Source organism: Mauremys mutica, chromosome 16, assembly GCF_020497125.1.
Source record: "Mauremys mutica isolate MM-2020 ecotype Southern chromosome 16, ASM2049712v1, whole genome shotgun sequence".
Taxonomy (NCBI): Eukaryota; Metazoa; Chordata; order Testudines; family Geoemydidae; genus Mauremys; species Mauremys mutica.
The window spans coordinates 30,238,496-30,257,582 of record NC_059087.1 but is presented as its reverse complement, the minus strand read 5'-3'; the positions used below and the strand labels follow the sequence as shown (position 1 = coordinate 30,257,582).

The 19,087-nt window shown below is 48.2% G+C and overlaps 1 protein-coding gene across 1 annotated transcript; it reads right to left on the bottom strand.

Annotated features, from left to right (window-relative positions):
- Window positions 1-6,422: 6,422 nt before the first annotated feature.
- Window positions 6,423-18,343, bottom strand: LOC123351074 (fish-egg lectin-like). Its single transcript, XM_044990230.1, has 4 exons — window positions 18,264-18,343; window positions 14,647-14,874; window positions 12,932-13,271; window positions 6,423-7,144 (listed from the first exon to the last, which is right to left on the bottom strand). The coding sequence occupies exons 1-4, from the start codon at window positions 18,313-18,315 to the stop codon at window positions 7,000-7,002; spliced, it is 765 nt and encodes a 254-aa protein (XP_044846165.1). The 5' UTR covers window positions 18,316-18,343; the 3' UTR covers window positions 6,423-6,999.
- Between the last annotated feature and the right edge of the window lie 744 nt (window positions 18,344-19,087).

Genomic DNA, 19,087 nt, shown 5'->3' with positions numbered 1-19,087 from the left:
CAAAGTCTTAAAATGACTAAGAATTGAAATATTTAATAGTAATGTGCTCTTACATTAATCAGATTGCATCGACAATTGGGAACCATTTTTATACAGTGATGGTAAAATGTATATTGAAGTAGGCAAGTGCTGCTTCTGACTTTCCACTTTTAATTGACCCTTGTAATCTTGTGGCACTGACGCGTTGTAGCTTCATTTTATATTGGCTTACAGGGCGGGAGCGGGGGGGCACCACCATTTTGGGCCCCACCAAAAATTATACAAACCTGCCGCCTATGCACTTGTAATGGATTCGATGTTAATATTAACGCTTGTGACTAATGTCCTGCTGCTACCAAAAACTGTAAAAAAGTACAACATGCCTAATCTTATGGAAAAGCCCCTGAACTTGGGCAGGAGGGATCGCTCAGTGGTTTGCACATTAGTCTGCTAAACCCAGGGTTGTGAGCTCAAACCTTGAGGGGGGCCGTTTAGGGATGTCAAGCGAAAATCTGTCTGGGGCTTGGTCCTGCTTTGAGTGGGGGTTGGGCTAGATACCTCCTGAAGTCCCTTCCATTCTATGAACATGGTGGGAGTGATACTTAGAACACACATTATGTTAAAAGGCCTTGTGATACTGATATTTCTCACAGAAAAAACACGGAGTCCTTGTGGCACCTTAGAGACTAACAAATTTATTTTGGCATAAGCTTTCGTGGGCTAGAACCCACTTCATCAGATGCATGGAGTCAAAAATACAGGAGCAGGTATAAATACATGAAAGGATTCACAGTTAGTGCCTATAATGCGTTTCAGAACTTTTCACAATAGAAAAGACATTACACACCTAATGTGCTGTATGAAAAGGGAAACTGAGGCACACCACCATATTGCTTTCATGGGTAAATGCCAAGATTCCTACACTATGGAGAACATTAATATGTACATTGACTTGATGATAATTGGGTTCCAAACATTTGCCAGAGCTTGTATGGATAAATTAGCTGTTTTCATTAGCTCATGGAAAGATCACATAAGACATACAGGAAATATGCTGCAAGAGCAGATCCAATCCACTATTGGTCTAACCAAGTTCTACCTTGGCTTTGTAAAGGAATTCAGTAATATTGTTACTTCCACAATGACCCTTACAAAGAAAAAGCCTGTTTTAAGCAAACATGATTTTGATGAACCATTTCTGTTAAGCACTGATACTTCTAATATTGGGTTAGAAGCTGGAGTAATAGGGCAGGTCTGATGGTTGGTCACCTGAGGGCAGAGCAGTAGAGTTCAAAATGATGACCAGAGTGGCTAGAACAGGCATTGTGGGACACTTCATGGAGGCTGATCAGAGTGCATTAATAGACCAGGGCGTCCACACTGGCACTGCGGCGCTCCAGCTGAGGCCCAGCAAGCGTTATGCTTCTCGTGGAGGTGGATTACGCTTGTAATGTAGATACGGCCTTAGGCATGAAATGTTTGGGAGAGGTAAGAGGAAAAGTATGAGGGTCGACCAAGATTCATCCAGATGTTTAGATTCCAGCTTTTGTGGAACTGGCCTTACTGCACCCTGAAGGCTCAGGAACAAAGAGGCACGTAAGAACAGAATATCATGCCGTTATTAAAATGTCTTGACTTCAGGGCATATAACTCATTATGCCATTACCCCTCATATTCTTCATGGAAATATAGTTATGATATGGATATGACATAACTGAAATGTACTTTATGCAAGATGGCGTATGTAAGGTATCACTGGCAAGGTTCTGATGTACTGAATGTGTTTATCCAATGGGTAGGCAGGTGTCATTTCTGTATCTGGAGCTGGGAATATTGACCATGTCTCTGTATTTCACATGTGCTACGCTGGATGAGGCCAAACAATGTTAGTTGCTTATTGAAGAATTGACACAAGCCTAAGGAACTGTCTGCACTAGAAGCCTCTCAGAGATACCACTGCACAATGGGAACTGTTTGACCCAGGTCAGCTAGCTCTACAGAGAGGGAACTATTTGACCCAGGTCGCAGCAAAAAAGCTTTCCAGCAAGTGGGGGGAAGATATAAAAGAGGAACAATGACAACCTGATGGGGCCTCACTCTTCCTACAATAACACACCTGAAAACACCTGAGGAACAAAGACTGAACTGTGAGAAGTGATGGTCCCAGGCTAAGATCTTTAGCCTGTGTATGAAAACCTGGGAAAGCCAAGGCAGCCTCGGCCTTAAGAATCCGCCAGCCTGTTTATCACTCAGGGTGAGAATTTGCTAATTTGTAGCCTACCTATCTAGTGTGTGAAGCTTAGTTTGCGTGTTTTGTTTCATTTGCCTAGTAATCTGATTTGTTCTGTTTGCTTTCCCTTCAACCACTTAAAATCTACCTTTTCTAGTTAATAAACTTATTTTGTTTATTATTAAACCTAGTTTATGTAACTTCTAACTGGGAGGGGCAGGAAGTCGTGCCCATCTCTCTTCACATTGAGGAAGAGATGGATTTTTATGAGCTTGCGCTGTGCAGATTTTTCTATACAGCGCAAGACAGTGTTATTTGGGTTTGTCTCCCCAAAGGAGACGTGCACGTGAGTGCTGGGGGAGGCCTCTCACACAGAGCTGACTTCAGGCTGTGGCTGCAGCTGGGTGTGACCCAGGGGTGAAAGTGAGCTGGTACGGGCGGGTACTCGGTACTGGTAAGAACCCGCACTGGCCCAGACCCAGCTGGCAGCACTTTAATGTTCCTGCCCCTTTTGCCCCCCCCCCAGGCCGCTGACGGGTGGGGTGGGGGCCAAGGGAGTAGCTGCCCTGGGGCCGGCGATTTAAAAGGGCTCCGGGCCCTTTAAATCAACACAGGAGCCCTGGATGGCACAGGCCAAGGGCTGGCTGGGGGATGCTGACCCCAGCCCTGCCCCTTCTGGGGGCCAGAGCCACCCCCCCCCGCCCCATACTACTAAGTGTCCTCAGTGACTTTCACCCCGGTGTGGCCCTACCTGTGTGTGCGCTGCAAGAGGCTGCAGAACCTAATTCAGCAAAACAGGGAGTGGAACCCCAGGCTGGTGGAGCAGGAGAGGATCCGTGAAATCCCAGTACATCAGGTGGCCTCCCAGAAGGTGGGTCCAACCCGTCACACTCCCTTTTTTAGAATTCTTGGGGTTGTCAAGCTATCTTGGGGTTGTAGTTGTGTGTTCGTTATGTTCTGAAGGCCAAAACTATAAATGGGTTCAGCAGTTAGATCAGTTCCCCAGGATAGGTGCATCAGCTAGTAGCCGAGATAATCAGGGATGCATCCCTGTGCTCTGGGTGTCCCTAAACCTCTGACTGCCAGATGCTGGGAGTGGGCAGTGGGGCGGTTCTCTCAGTGATTTGCTTGTTCTGTTCATTCCCTCCGAAACACCTGGCACTGGCCGCTGTCAGAAGACAGGATACTGGACTACATGGACTATTGGACGGACCCATTATGGCAGTTCTAATGTTCAGCAAAAATTACAACTGATTTTTGCCTTTGAGAAGGATGTTACAAGAGACAGTATATTGCCTTTATTGAATATCTGAGAATCAAGTTCTACACAATGGCATGCGGAAAAACAGTAGAAGCTGGATTGAGAGGCAAAATAACAGTGGCAAAAGGCAGTCACCATTGATGGAGTGAATGAAAACAAAGAAGAAAAAGTTACAATTAAAAATTCCAAATTAAAAATCACAGTAAAAACATAACAAGTAGAAACACAGGTGTCCTTGCTAAAACTACTGGCAAGTACTTACTTCTACATATTTTCAATGAGTGTTTGTGGTTAAAATATAAATTAAAAAGCACAATGACATCTGCACGGTAAATGATGAAGTGCTAAGAGTAATTCAGGGAATCCCAGCACAGATAAGCCAAACTGGTGAACAGCTGTGAGACTCTCTGCAGCCAGATACACGGATAAGGGATTTTTGTTTCTGGGGTGGTTTGTGTAAAATGTTTCACTGAATTGAGTCTCCTGCAGCACCTCCGTCGGTTACATCGGACAGAGAGGAGCTACAGTCACTGGGCGTTGGGGTGTCTGTGCCTTTAAGAACCCAGCCCTGGGATGCCCATGCTGAGAAGTGCTGTCTGCGGGAGGGGAAATAAAAAAGCCCCTGTGCCCCCACCACCCTATTTCTGCAAACACGGGGGTCTCAGTCCACCGGGGTAACTCTTACCCCTCTGCCCCTGCTTGTGCCAGGGTTTTGCTCTCTGCCACCCTCTGGCAGCGCCTTACCCCGGGCTTAACCCTGGCTCCTTCCCTCCCCACATCTCTGGTTTTGCCCTTCAGCCCCGATCTTAACCCTGCCTCCAGCTGCTTGACCCCCCTGACCAGTCAATTTCCGTCCCCTGCTCATACCCTGGCCACTCCCCTCTCTGATTTCCTCCTTTGCCCCTTTTCACCCCCTGTAAAATCCAGTCCTCTGAATCTTATGCCAAGTAAGGGCAGGGTGAAGGGCAGTGGCTTCAGCAGATGTTACTGAGCATGCTCAGTTCATGTGAGCATGCTCAGTGCACTCTAGGTAGCAAATTCCTACATGTAGCAGTTTTTTGTACTACAATCATTCTGCATCCTTCTTGAACTGTGGACCCCAGAACTGGACACAGGATTCCAGCTGTGGTTGCACCAGTGCCAAATGCAGAGGTAAAATAACCTCCCTGCTCCTGCTCAAGATTCTCCTGTTTATGGATCCCAGGATCCCATTAGCCCCTTTGGCCATGGCTTCACGTTCAGCTGATTATCCGCCATGATCTCCAAGTCTCTTTCAGAGTCACTGCTTCCCAGGAAAGAGCCCCCCAGCCTGTCAGTCTGGCCTGTGTTCTTTGGTCCTAGATCTATACAATTACATGCAGGTACATTAAAACGTCTGTTGTTTGCTTGCGCCCAGGCGACTCAGTGATCCAGTTTGCTCTGTAGCAGTGACCTGTCCTTCCCTGAGTTGTGTCATCTGCAGACTTTATCAGTGATGATTTTATGTTTTCTTCCAGGTCATTGATAAAAATGTTAAATAGTGTTGGGCCAAAAACCAGTCCCTGCAGAGTCCCACTAGAAACACACCCATTTGATGATGATTCCCCAGTTACAATTACATTTTGGGAGCAGCAGTGTTGTTGTAGCTGGATCGGTCCCAGGATACCAGAGACAAGGCGGGTGAGGTAATATCTTTTATTGGACCAGCTTCTTACAGAGACCTCTCAGCGAGCCATGGCTCATTGCTCTGATTCAGGCTAAAGGGCCGAGTTTGGCTATAAAGCCCGGCCAGAGGCAGAGTTCCCAGTGTGGGGGAGGGTTGCACAGACTGCAGAGAGGTGGATTTTCTTTCTCACTTGCCCGTCTCTGTCTGACTGTGACGGCAAGGTGGGAGCTCTGCCCACCTGCTCAGTCAGGCGACTCATCAGGATTCCTGAGTGTACATGGGGCACATGGCCAGGGAGAGGGGGACCAGCGTGAGGCAGAATGACGAGCTCACCCTTGTCTCCTCTGCCTGGCAGCGTGTGTCAGAGGTGAGGGAAGGAGAGGAACAGATTAGCAGGGCAGCACCGAGTGCTGGAGTGAGCATTGTGGGGAGCAGGGGGAAGACTAGCTGAGTGGGAGGGTTGACAGGCCAGTGGAGATGATGATGTTGCACACACCAGGACTAGTGGGTTGTGGAGCTCAGACTGTTCCTCTTTCCCCAAGACACTCTTGGTTTCTGGGCTGCGGAACCCCCAGCACCACAGCGCTCCCCGAACTCCAGCTGTATCGATTCCAGTGAGCACAAAATGACAAGGAGAGCGCACGAGATGCTGTAAGACTTTATTGGCACAAACCCAGCCCCAAGCAGAGGGGAATCCCAGCTGCTCCCTCAACAAGAGTGAGCAAGACAGAAACTTCAAACCTTTACCAGCCCTTCCTGCTCAGCCTAGAGAGAGCAGCTCTGGCTCCGCAGCCCTCCTCTTGGATACACGTCGCCTCTATTCTTTCTAATCTGGTGATGCAGATATTTGGGATTTATCAGAATGGAAATGCGGGGGGAGAGAGGTGGATATGCAGAGCTTCTGGCACAGAGCTCAGGACAGTGTGTGTGTAATAACTTGGCCCTGGTTGCTTATTATGAACTGATCATGCTGGGACCTTCTGAAGTGGAGAGGCTGAAATCAGGCTAACTGAGGGAGAACCTTGTAACACAGGTCATTGGTGATGGTGAAGTTTGCAGAAAGGCAGAGAAAATTACCCAGTTGTGGGGTTACTTAAATTCTGATTTTCTTTCTCGTTCATTGGAAGTTCTTCCTATGCCCTATCTCAGTTGTGTGTGTTGCTAATGCAAAGGGGTCCGTTAAAGTCATATATATAAAGTCCAGCAGGGGGCAATTATGACCATCTAGTCTGATTTCCTACATAACACAGGCCACAGATGTCCTGCAGTGACTTTTGCATCACACCCAACAGCATGCAGCTGATACAGAGTATATCACAGCATTTACACAGACATCCAGTCTCGATTGAAAGACTCCAAGTGATGGAGAATTTACCACATCCCTTGTGGATCCGTTCGTATGGTTGACTTCCCTCCTAGCTATAACACTGCCCTTTGTTTTCAGCTTGGACCTTGCTGTGTTCAGTTTCCAGCCATTGGATTTTATCAGAGGAGAAGTATGTGCGTCCGGGGGTGGGGCCGGGGGCAGCAGAGGCAGAGAAGGAGCAGGTAACGATGAACATTCTTGGCTCTATTTTGTGGGACTTGATTTTACCCTTGGAACAAAAGCTTCACACCACTGGCTGGAGAAGGAATGTAGAAAACCTGGACAAGGCAGTGGAGCAGGGCTTCATTTGCAATGAAAGAGGTGCTGGGGCTCAAGCAATTTGTTACTTTATAAGTGACATGGCAAACCCAGAGGTGCCGGGGCTCTGAACTGCCAAGCCAAGAGGTGCCGGGGCTCAGCCGAGGCTGGTACAAATTAAGATTTGGGGGATAGAGAGAGAGAAAGAGTTTAAATGGACACTGTTAATCATGGTGAGGCTGAGATGGCGGGAGTCTCATTTAGATCCGGCATTTCACAATCTTGTCCTGGTCAGTGATAAGCCACAGCAGGCCCAGGTCATAGGACACATGTTTGCAGTTGCAGATGAAACTGGCCACCTGGGTCCAGGTGGTGCCGACGGGGTTGCTTTTAGTGATTCCATCCCTGAAAGGAAGTTGACAGGACTGGTGTTAATACAGGTCTGCTAAGAGAAGGACTCTGCCTCTATCCCAGCCTGTGGAGAGCAGCTTCTCAGTGCAGCCCAGAGGGTAGCCCCAGCATGTTTCTCCTTGCTGTCCACTCACGGCCCTGCACTGCAGCACCCATCCTCCTACACGAGTGTCTGGCCAGACCCTATTAAGATGGCAGGATCAAAGCTGAGCATTGCAAGCTTCATCTCCCTGCGGTGTGGGCTGAGGGCAGAAGGGCAGGAACATCCTCTCCAGGGAAACATTTCTGCTTCCAAACTACATGGGGCCTTTCCTCTGTCTTGGCAGGTGACATGGAATGAAAGCCAGCGACAGAGCGGTATAGAGAACACCCAGGGAACCCCACAGCGCTGCAGGGGGAAATGCCAGAGCTCCCCCTGGGCATGGCAGTTCTCTCCCCTCCCCTGCTCCCACTCCATTCCAGTCTGGGAGTGTCTTCCTCCACTGCCTGAGCCCACGGGGGGCCTTGAATTCCTGTGCTTGGTTCCACAGGAACCCCTGCTGCCAGGTGGAGCAATTGCAAACTAATCAGTAATAGCAGCAAAGAATCCTGTGGCACCTTATAGACTAACAGACGTTTTGCAGCATGAGCTTTCGTGGGTGAATACCCACTTCTTCGGATGCAAGTAGTGGAAATTTCCAGGGGCAGGTTTATATATGCAAGCAAGAAGCAAGCTAGAGATAACGAGGTTAGTTCAATCAGGGAGGATGAGGCCCTGTTCTAGCAGTTGAGTGAAAACCAAGAGAGGAGAAACTGGTTCTGTAGTTGGCAAGCCATTCACAGTCTTTGTTTAATCAGTAATAAGTCACCAGGACCAGACGGTATTCACCCAACAGTTCTGAAGGAACTCAAATGTGAAATTGCAGAACTACGAACTGTAGTCTGTAACCTATCATTTAAATCAGCTTCTGTATCAAATGAGTGGAGGATAGCTAATGTGATGCTAATTTTTAAAAAAGGCTCCAGAGGTGATCCTGGCAATTACAGGCCGGTAAGCCTGACTTCAGTACCAAGCAAACTGGTTGAAACTATAGTAAAGAACAAAATTGTCAGACATATAGATGAACATAATTTGTTGGGGAAGAGTCAACATGGTTTCTGTAAAGGGCAATCATGCCTCACCAATCTACTAGAATTCTTTGAGGGGGTCAAAAAGCATGTGGACAACGGGAATCCAGTGGATATAGTGTACTTAGATTTTCAGAAAGCCTTTGACAAGGTCCTTCACCAAAGGCTCTTAAGCAAAGTAAGCTGTCATGGGATAAGAGGGAAGGTCATCTCATGGAATGGTAACTGGTTAAAAGATAGGAAACAGAGTGGGAATAAATGATCAGTTTTCAGAATGAAGAGAGGTAAATAGTGGTGTCCCCTGAGGGTCTGTTCTGGGCCCAGTCCTATTCAACATATTCATAAATGATCTGGAAAAGGGGTAAACAGTGAGGTGGCAAAATTTGCAGATGATACAAACTACTCAAGATAATTAAGTCCCAGGCAGACTGCAAAGAGCTACAGAAGGATCTTTCAAAATTGGGTGACTGGGGGCAACAAAATGGCAGATGAAATTCAGTGTTGATAAATGCAAAGTAATGCACATTGGAAAACATAATCCAAACTATACATATAAAATGATGGGTGTCATAACTATAAAGGGAAGGGTAACAACCCTCCTGTATACAGTACTATGGAATCCTATCTAGTCAGAGGCACCAAAATCCTCTTCCCTGTAAAGGGGTAAGAAGCTCAGGTCACCTGGCTGACACCTGACCCAAAGGACCAATAAGGGAACAAGATACTTTTTGTTTGTGCTCTTTGTTTTGGCGGTGTTCACTCTTGGGACTAAGAGGGACCAGACATCAATCCAGGCTCTCCAAATCTTTCTGATCAAGTCTCTCATATTTCAAACTTGTAAGTAACAGCCAGGCAAGGCATGTTAGTTTTATCTTTGTTTTTCTCAACTTGTGAATGTTCCCTTTGCTAGAGGGAGGTATCCCTGTTTTGCTGTAACGTTGAACCTAACGCTAGAGGGGGTTCCTCTGGGCTCTTTGAATCTGATTACCCTGTGAAGTTATTTCCATCCTGATTGTACAGAGATCATTTTTATCCTTTCCTTTTAATACAATCCTTATTTTAAGAACCTGACTGATTTTTCCGTTGTCCAAAAGACCCAGGGGTTTGGGTCTTGGATCACTTTGTAACCAATTGGTTAGGATATTATTTTCAAGCCTCCCCAGGAAAGGGGGTGCAAGGGCTTGGGGGGATATTTTTGGGGGATATTTTGGTCCTTTCCCTGTTTCTTGTTAAATCACTTGGTGGTGGCAGCGTACCAGGTTTTAACCTAAGCTGGTAGAAATAAGCTTAGGGGGCTTTCATGCGGGTCCCCACTTCTGTACCCTAGAGTTCAGAGTGGGGAAGGAACCCTGACAATGGGGTCTAAATTAGCTGTTACCACTTAGGGTACGTCCATACTACCCGCCCGGATCGACGGGTAGCAATTGACTTCTCGGAGTTCGATATATCGTGTCTCATCTAGACGCGATATATCAAACTCCGAACGCGCTCCCGTCGACTCCGGAACTCCACCACCGCGAACGGCGGTGGCGGAGTCAACGGGGAAGCCGCGGACTTCGATCCCGTGCCGTGAGGACGGGTAAGTAACTCGAACTAAGGTAGTTCGACTTCAGCTACGTTATTCGCATAGCTGAAGTTGTGTACCTTAGTTCGACACCCCCCCCAGTGTAGACCAGGCCTCAAGAAAGAGCTCTTGGAGTCATTGTGGATAGTTCTCTGAAAACATCCGAGTGAGTACTTGGCTTAACAGTGAAGTTAATCTTCAGTGAGTTTAAACTCAAAAAGGAAGCTTACAAGAGGTGGAAATTTGGACAGATGACTAGAGAGGAGTATAAAAATATTGCTAGAGCATGTGGGGGTGTAATCAGGAAGGCCAAGGCACAATTGGAGTTGCAGCTAGCAAGGGATGTGAAGGGTAACAAGAAGGGTTTCTACAGGTATGTTAGCAACAAGAAGGAGGTCAGGGAAAGTGTGGAATGCTTACTGAAGAGGGGAGGCAACATAGTGACAGAGGATGTGGAAAAAGCTGAAGTACTCAATGTTTTTTTTGCCTCGGTCTTCACAGACAAGGTCAGCTCCCAGACTGCTGCACTGGGCAACACAGTATGGGAAGGAGGTGAACAGCCCTCAATGGTGAAAGAACAGGCTAAGGACTATTTAGAAAAGTTGGTCTTGCACAAGTCCATGGGTCCAGATCTAATGCATCCAAGGCTGCTGAGGGAGTTGGCTGCTTTGGTTGCAAAGCCATTGGCCATTATCTTTGAAAATTCATGGCAATTGGAAAAAGGCAAATATAGTGCTCATATTTTAAAAAGGAAAGAAAGAGAACCTGGATAACTACAGATCGGTCAGCCTCACTCCAGACCTTGACAAAATCATGGAGCAGGTCCTCAAGGAATCCATTTTGAAGCACTTGAAGAGGAGGAAGGTGATCAGGAACAGTCAGCATGGATTCACCAAGGGCAAGTCATGTCTGACCAACCTGATTGCCTTCTATGATGAGATAAGTGGCTCTGTGGATATGGGGAAAGCGGTGGATGTGATATAATTTGACTTTAGCAAAGCTTTTGATATGGTCTCCCACAGTATTCTTGCCAGCAAGTTAAAAAAGTCTGGATTGGATTAATGGACTATACGGTGAATAGAAAGCTGGCTAGATTGTCGGGCTCAGCAGGTAGTGATCAACGGTTAGATGTCTAGTTGGCAACCAGTATCAAGCGAGGTGTCCCAGGGCTCGATCCTGGGGCCAGTTTTGTTCAGCATCTTTGTTAATGATCGGGATGATGGGATTAATTCCACCCTCAGCAAGTTAGCAGATGACACTAAATTGGGGGGAGAGGTAGATACTCTGGAAGGTAGGGATAGGGTCCAGAGTGACCTAGACAAATTGGAGGATTAGGCCTAAAGAATTCTGATGAGGCTCCACAAGGACAAGTGCAGAGTCCTGCACTTAGGAAGGAAGAATCCCATCCCCTGCTACAGGCTGGGGACCAACTGGCTAATCAGCAGTTCTGCAGAAAAGGACCTGGGGATTACAGTGGATGAGAAGCTGGATATGAGCCAGCACTGTGCCCTGGTTGCCAAATAGGCCAATGGCATATTGGGCTGTATTAGTAGGAGCATTGCCAGCGGATCGAGGGAAGTGATTATTCCCCTCTATTTGGCACTGGTGAGGCCTCATCTGGAGTACTGTGTCCAGTTTTGGTCCCCCCACTAAAGAAGGAATGTGGACAAATTGGAGAGAGTCCAGCAGAAGGGAACAAAAATGATTAGGGGGCTGGAGCACATGACTTACAAGGAGAGGCTGAGGGAACTGGGGTTATTAAGTCTGCAGAAGAGAAGAGTGAAGGGGGATTTGATAGCAGCCTTCAACTACTTGAAGGGGGGTTCCAAAGAGGATGGAGTCAGCTGTTCTCAGTAGTGGCAGATGACAGAACAAGGAGCAATGGTCTCAAGTTGCAGTGGGGAAGGTCTAGGTTGGATATTAGGAAACACCATTCCACTAGGAGGGTGGTGAAGCGCTGGAATGGGTTACCTAGGGCGGTGGTGGAATCTCCATCCTTATTGGTTTTTAAGGCCCGTCTCGAAAAAGCCTTTGCTGGGATGATTTAGTTGGGAATTGGTCCTGCTTTGAGCAGGGGATTGGACTAGATGATCTCCTGAGGTCTCTTCCAACCCTAATATTTTATTATTCTAAGTGTTATTTACACAAGAACTAGGGGTCACCAAATGAAATGAATAGGCACCAGGTTTAAAACACACAAAAGGAAGTGTTTCTTTGCCAGAGGATGCTGTGAAGGCCAAGACTATAACTGGCTTCAAAAAAGAACTAGATACGTTCATGGAGGATAGGTCCATCAATGGCTATTAGCCAGGATGGGCAGGGATGGTGTCCCTAGCCCCTGTTTGCCAGAAACTGGGAAGGAGTGACAGAGGGAATGGATCACTTGATGATTACCTGCTCTGTTCATTCCCTCTGGGGACCTGTTGATAGACAGGATACTGGGCTAGATGGACCTTTGGTCTGACCCAGTCTGGCCTTTCTTATGTTCTTAACCCTAGACTGGAAGATGCTCCATCGCTGTGTGGGGATGGCACATGCGCAGTTTGGGTGCGCAGAGGCGCTGTGAGGGGAATAACCAGGATAACCTGCGCTACCTATAATATGCAGAGCTCAGGCTTCCAAGAGTTCCCCAAGAGAGCAGAACCTCTGCAGCGGGCCTCACTCCCCTTTTTGGTTCCCTGCTGGTTAGCATTGGAGTCCTCTCAATTAGGCAACAGTGGGTGCCTCATTGTGAGGTCATTGGGATGCTGGAGAGCCCTGGAATCAGCTCATTAGGAAATCAGCGAACATCAGGCACCAGGGTTGGCTTGCTCCAAATCATCAGGCAACATCCTGTTCTCTCTAAGCTATTAGTGATGACTGTGAATGGCCCTGATCACTCATGGGAGAAATCCTCCCTCTTGCCTTCTCCCATACTGGGGGAGGGATAGCTCAGTGGTTTGAGCACTGGCCTGCTAAACCCAGTGTTGTGAGTTCAATCCTTGAGGGGGCCATTTGGGGAACTGGGGCAAAAAATCTCTCTGGGGATTGGCCCTGCTTTGAGCAGGGGGTTGGACTAGATGACTTCCTGAGGTCCCTTCCTGCCCTGATATTCTATGATTCTATGATACCTGCGAAATACTTGTCCTGCACTGGTCACACCATAGACAGAGCCTTCAGTCCCGACCTCAATCATGGACAGCTTGCCTGGAACGTACTCCCACCTGGATCCTGCACAAGAGTCCGGGGTGACATCGAACCGGAAATAGATATTATCAGCTGAGTTAACTCCCCAGCATCCCCACAAGCCACAGCTGTAGTACTTCAGACTTCCTGCAATATTGACCCAGGGCAAGGCAGAGTCACTGTTCGCAGAGACCGTTGCTGGACGAGACAGACAGTAGATGCCATCATACATGCTGACACCAGCGACAAACATGTCTCCACCCGCGTCAATTTGCTTGAGCAGCCCTAAAACAAACAAGGGAAAAACAATGTTCAGAGGAAAGAGCAGGGCTGGAGCAGCATGGAGAAAATAAGGAAGCAAACCACCTATTAAGAACTCAGCCAGAAATATAACTAGACACCAGAGGAGAGAGAGAAATCAGTCAGAGACGTGTGGTCTCGTGTTTGGAGCAGTGGCCTGAGATCAGGATTCCTGAGTCTGGTTGCCAGTCCTCTCCCAACTTGCTTAACGGCCCTTGGAAAGTCACTTAGGGCAACAAGGGCCTGAATTTAAGAACTACTGAGCACCAAGAGCTCCCATTGACTTAGCACCCCTGGAAATCAGGACGTCTTAGTTAGGTGCTGACATTTGTGCACTCAGGTTTGGAAACATGGACGTTAATCTCCTAGTGTCCGGAATATGGGGCCAATAAATGTTCCCGCCTCACAGGGGGCTTGTGAGTGTCAGGGCCTGTGTACACACTACATTGCACCAGTTTACATGTCCCTAATTTGATTCAACTGCTGTGGGGACATTTAGTTTGCTTTCAGAGTCTCTGATTTCAGTTTACCTTAAATGGATTAGGCCTTGTCTACACAAGAAGGTTGCACTGCTTTAACCAATGGTGTGAAGCCAGTGTAAACCCCTGTACTACAATGCCTCTACTGTGGGCTCAGTTATCTATAGAATAAGATTTCAGGATTGTCACCTCTCAGTGTGTCACTCTGAAGCCTAGAACGTCCAGACTGCACAGATTACATAGTCCAACTGCCACAGCTGTGTGATAGCCTGGGCTTTCAGCTCCTAGCACCGGTCTGAAGGTGCTTATACCCAGAGGATATGCTGGTAAAAGGCACCTTTATATGGATATAACCCCAAGTGTAAAAAGTTATATGGATGTAGCTATTCTGGTAGACAATCACACTCCTATCCAACACAGTCAGACTGGTGTACAAACCATGTGTAGACAGGCCTGTGTGAACATTCTGATTTCAGTTTAAGGCCAGGAGTACGCGTGTTTTTGTACTGCTTTGTATCAGTCTGGAAACGCATAGAATGAAATCAGTGACACTCCCCAGTGAAAACACAATTGGACCAGTAACACGGGGCTCGTATCACCATAGCTTATTTCACTACATTTCCCACAATAATCTGGACGGACATAAGCACCTTCATACCTGGGCAGCTGCATCAATTCAACTAGATCAGCTTCCCTATAGAGTTCATGGTACAGAACCGGTATCAATGTAACTATACAGACAAGCTGTCGTCAGATCCTGAGAATGGCCCATCTGGTGGCAATTTTGACAACAGCCTGGGGTCGGAGTTTGGAACTGGGCACAGGATCCTAACAGAGCCGCCTTTTGTCGTCCCCACGACATATCAAAGCTCATATGTTACCTGTGACTTGTTGCCAGCTTCCTCCCACCAGCTTGTAGATGTTGTCGTTGTTGTTCACACCCCAGACTCCGGCAGGACCAACCGTGACGTGTTTCAAGGAGCCCGGAACCTGAGCCCAGCTGTCTCCGTATAGCGTGTAAATATTGCCTGCGCTGTTCACTCCAAACACCTGCCCATTACTGGCATCAATCTGCTTTAATGACCCCGGTATCTCAATGCAGTCCTGAGCTGAAAAGCATAATGAGAATGTTCATGCACGTGGACTTGTTAGCAAGCAGGAGAAACTGCCACAAAAGAGAGAGAGCTTGTGGGGCTGGGTGACTGAGGATATACAGACCTTTGCTTACACATCCCTCACTGGTCTGAATCCAGAATAGGAGAGTGATGGCCCAATGTTCTTACCACCTAATATCTGCTTGGAGGCCCATGTGAAATGAGTTTCGGGGTCCCATTCTCGTTCCCAAAGTATTAGAATAGCAGCTGGTGCTAACTGGCTCCCCGATGCCATCCGCAACAGAATGGCCAAGGATTATACTGACCACAGAGACGGAGCTCCAGTCTCACCACTACAGGTGGTCCCTCCTGGTCAGAGCTGAGCCACATTATGGGGGAAGCATCCCCTGCCCTTACCCCTGCCCCTACACAGACAGCACTGGGGATTAACAGAGGGCTTATGGCTCCAGAGCTGGGGATCTTGCACCAGAGCTGATGGCACATAAACAAATGCTCAAGGTTCAGGATGGAAAAGGCCCTCCTGCTTCTGTTGGGATTTCTATTAGGTTCCTACGGGACACATCCCCTAGAGAGAACAGTCCAAAGAGCCATCCAGGAAGTTGTGTAGGTCAGTTATGGGGTCACAAGAGCAGATCTCCTCTCTCGGGGCATTTGAGATAGCCTGGGGGCATTTGCCATAACACCTTTGTTTGGAAGTGAGGGGGGCTCTTCCATTCTGCTCCATATGGAAACCCCATGTGTATCTGAGGAAGCACTCAAACTGTACCCATCAAGAGGCTGCCTGAAGTTTAAACGTTCACAGCAGCTGCAGGCAGACCCATAGATTTCATAGATTCCAAGGCCAGAAGGAACCATTGTGATCATCTAATCTGACCTCCTGTATCACACAAGCTAAAGAACTGCCCCAAAATAATCCCTAGAGCAGAGCTTTTAGAATAATATCCACTCTTGATTTTAAAATTGTCAGTGATGGAGAATCCACCACGACCCCGGGTAAATTGTTCCAATGGTTAATTACTGTCCCTGTTAATTCTCCTAGATTGAAGAGTCCGTTATCCAATATTTGTTCCCCATGTAGGTACTAATCAAGTCACCCCTTAACCTTCTTTTGGTGAGCTAAATAGATTGCCAGTCCCTGTGAGCCGGTGCAGGGGGATGCTGCCTCGGCAGGGAGGAGGGGTCTGAGATCTGGGCAACTCAGTGTCGCTTTTTGCCCCACAGGGGGTCCCTGGGGAAGGAGCCAGGGGCCATCAGCACTGACCCGTGCTGCTCCTGCTGGTAATGTGCCAGCTGTGCCCTGGGGCTGCACTAAAGGGGCTGCCAGTGGGTGCACTGTCCCCAGGGTGAGCTGTCCCAGGGGCCGGCCGGGTGGCTCAGACCTAGCTCCAGCCACTAGGGGGCACTGGAGCAGGGGAGGGACAATGGTGCCTTGTCTAAGGATGGCTCTGGATCTGCTGGATTGTGATTGGCTTAGAGAGCAGCTAGCTGGTGCCTTTCAGCCAACCAGGGCCAGCCCTAGGGATCATCACCATCCCGCTCCTCTCCCCAGCCCCGGGGCAGCAAGGCTGGGCTCAGCGAGGGGCCGGGGCAGGCTTGGGCCTGCCTGCATGTGGCGGGGGTGCTGCAGTGCCCACAGGACCTGGCAGCTGGTGGTGTCTGGGCAGCAGGACAGAGGAGCCCATGGCTTTGTCTCCCTTCACCCCCGACCGCTCCAGCGGCAGGCTGGGCAGCACCATGCTCTGTCCCCATGGGCCCGGCCTGCTGCCCCACCCTGTGTGTCATGGCTTGTGTCAGCCCAGAGCGTGAGATCTTTGGGCAGGAGGAGCCCAAAGGGCTCACGCTCTGGGGTACTGTGCACAGTTCTGGTCTCCCATGTTTAAGAAGGATGAATTCAAATGGGAACAGGTGCAGAGAAGGGCTACTAGGGTGATCCGAGGAATGGAAAACCGACCTCATGAGAGGAGACTCAAAGAGCTTGGCTTGTTTAGTCTAACCAAAAGAAGGCTGAGGGGGGATATGACTGCTCTCTACAGATACATCAGAGAGATAAATACCAGGGAGGGAGAGGAGTTATTTAAGTTAAGTGCCAATGTGGACCCAGAACAAATGGATATAAACTGGCCAGCAACTAGTTTAGGCTTGAAATTAGGTGAAGGTTTCTAACCATAAGAGGAGTGAAGTTTTGGAGCAGCCTCCCAAGGGGAGCAGTGGGGTCAAAAAACAAAACTGGCTTCAAGACTGAGCTTGATACGTTTATGGAGGGGATGGTATGACAGGACTGCCTAGAATGGTGAATGGCCCATTGGCAATTGCCTGGAGCAAAAATCCCAGACGACTGCAGATGGGACACTAGATGGGGAGGGCTCTTAGTTACTACAGAGAATTCTTTCCCAGGTATCTTCCTGGTGGATCTTGCCCACATGCTCAGGGTCTAACTGATCACCATATTAGTGGTCAGGAAGGAATTTCCCCCCAGGTCAGATTGGCTGAGACCCTGGTGGTTTTTCGCTTTCTCTGCAGCATGGGTCACGGGTCACGTGCAGGTTTAAACTAGTGTAAATGGTGGATTCTCTGACACTTGAAGTCTTTAAACCATGAGCTGAGGACTTCAGGAACTCAGCCAGAGCTCAGGGGTCTAGTACAGGAGTGGGTGGGGGAGGTTCTGTGGCCTGCGATGTGCAGGGGGTCAGACTAGATCACGATGGTCCCTTCTGACTTCAGTAAGCGTATCTGAGTAAGAATAGACATTACAATTTTAAACCCAACCAGTGTGTCCCATAAGTGACTTGCCACAAGATGTCAGAACATGTTAGTATTAGAGCTGAGTGGGTCGAATATTTATTTAATTTTCTTTCTAGATATAGGAATTAGATACAATGCTCCTGTCAGAGATTTCTAAGTTATTATCTACAAAAAAAAAGAGTTTTCAGTTGCCAGCTTCCAGCCTCTGGAAAATCTCCACCCCCCCCCCTCAAAAATCAAAAAATCTGTGCATTACTTTGTATTTATCAACATATAGAAGTCAAATTACATGGATGGGCTGAGCCTGGGGGCAGGCCTGGGAAGGTGGGAGCAGGGACCGTCGCTCAGTCAGGGCACAGAGAGCTCCTGCAGAATGGACGGGCAACAGACAACTCAGTGAGACTCTTTCAAAAACCAAACGATCAGTGTTTGTGTCACTGTCATTGGTGCAGACTGCAGGGGCCACAATGTGCGAAGTGCAGGCCACGCGCAGAGGAAAATCTGGTCCCCAACCCACGAGCATTTGCCTGAAACCAGTTCCCCAAAATGTGGCAATGAATCCAAACTCAGTCCTGCACTGGGGCTGAGAGACCCACACAGCCGTCTGCAAACCCTTCGACAGAATCCCTGTCCCCACGTACCTGAGCTCCCTGCAAGCAGGGGAAGCAACAGCAGGAACTCCCAGAGCAGCATCTTCTCAGCACCCCTTCAACAGTGGGACCTCTCCCGGAGTCTGCGCTGGGGCAGTCCAGGGGCTTTTATAGCTCAAGCACAGCTGCAGGCTGAGCAACCTTCCCTCCCCGGGTGCCCCCCCACATCCTCAATGAGGAAATAGGGAAATTCTCACGTGGCAACACCACACCCTGGACCAAAGGCTGTGTTCCTCATAGCATCTGTAACACTGGATCCCTTGTATGCCAGCCAGCCCGGCGGATGTTGTGTGTGGTAGGTGAGCACATGGCTGGCCTCCGGGTAAAGGAGGGGTGTAACGTTATCTGATTAAAATATGACCATATAGATCATAGTTGCAACCACTGTTATATATTTGCAGCAAATATTGTACAAAGGTTGTCGAGTATGATGTCTATGAAAAGGTTATGATTATGCTATCTGTATGCATGTATCGTTTTCGTATTTGAAGTTATAAATATTGGCTCCATACTTTGATTTCAAATGTTTGCTCCTGGGGTAAAGCCCATGAAATAATCACCCAGATATGCCATGTAAGATATCTGCAAAGATATCATCATTTGCAAGATATGATAATCTTGTTTATATGTTTGTATTATGAGCTATAGATATGTCTGTATGTCTTTGTAGTTCAGACTCGTGCTATGCTTTTGGGTGACACCCCCAGATAGTTTGGCATCAGCACTGCCCAGCCTGATTGACGGCCCATTAAGGACCATCAGCTACACAACTGACCTATGGAGAGAAGGCAGATACGCCTTGTGACTCAGCAAGG

Excerpts from the sequence above, each read along its gene's own strand:
- LOC123351074 (XM_044990230.1), bottom strand. The coding sequence starts at position 18,315 with ATGCTGCTCTGGGAGTTCCTGCTGTTGCTTCCCCTGCTTGCAGGGAGC. Across the intron at positions 13,272-14,646 it reads AAGCTGGCAACAAGTCACAG|GGCTGCTCAAGCAAATTGAC; the intron begins GTAACATATGAG and ends TGTTTGTTTTAG. Across the intron at positions 7,145-12,931 it reads GCAGGACAAGTATTTCGCAG|GGATGGAATCACTAAAAGCA; the intron begins GTATCATAGAAT and ends ACTTCCTTTCAG.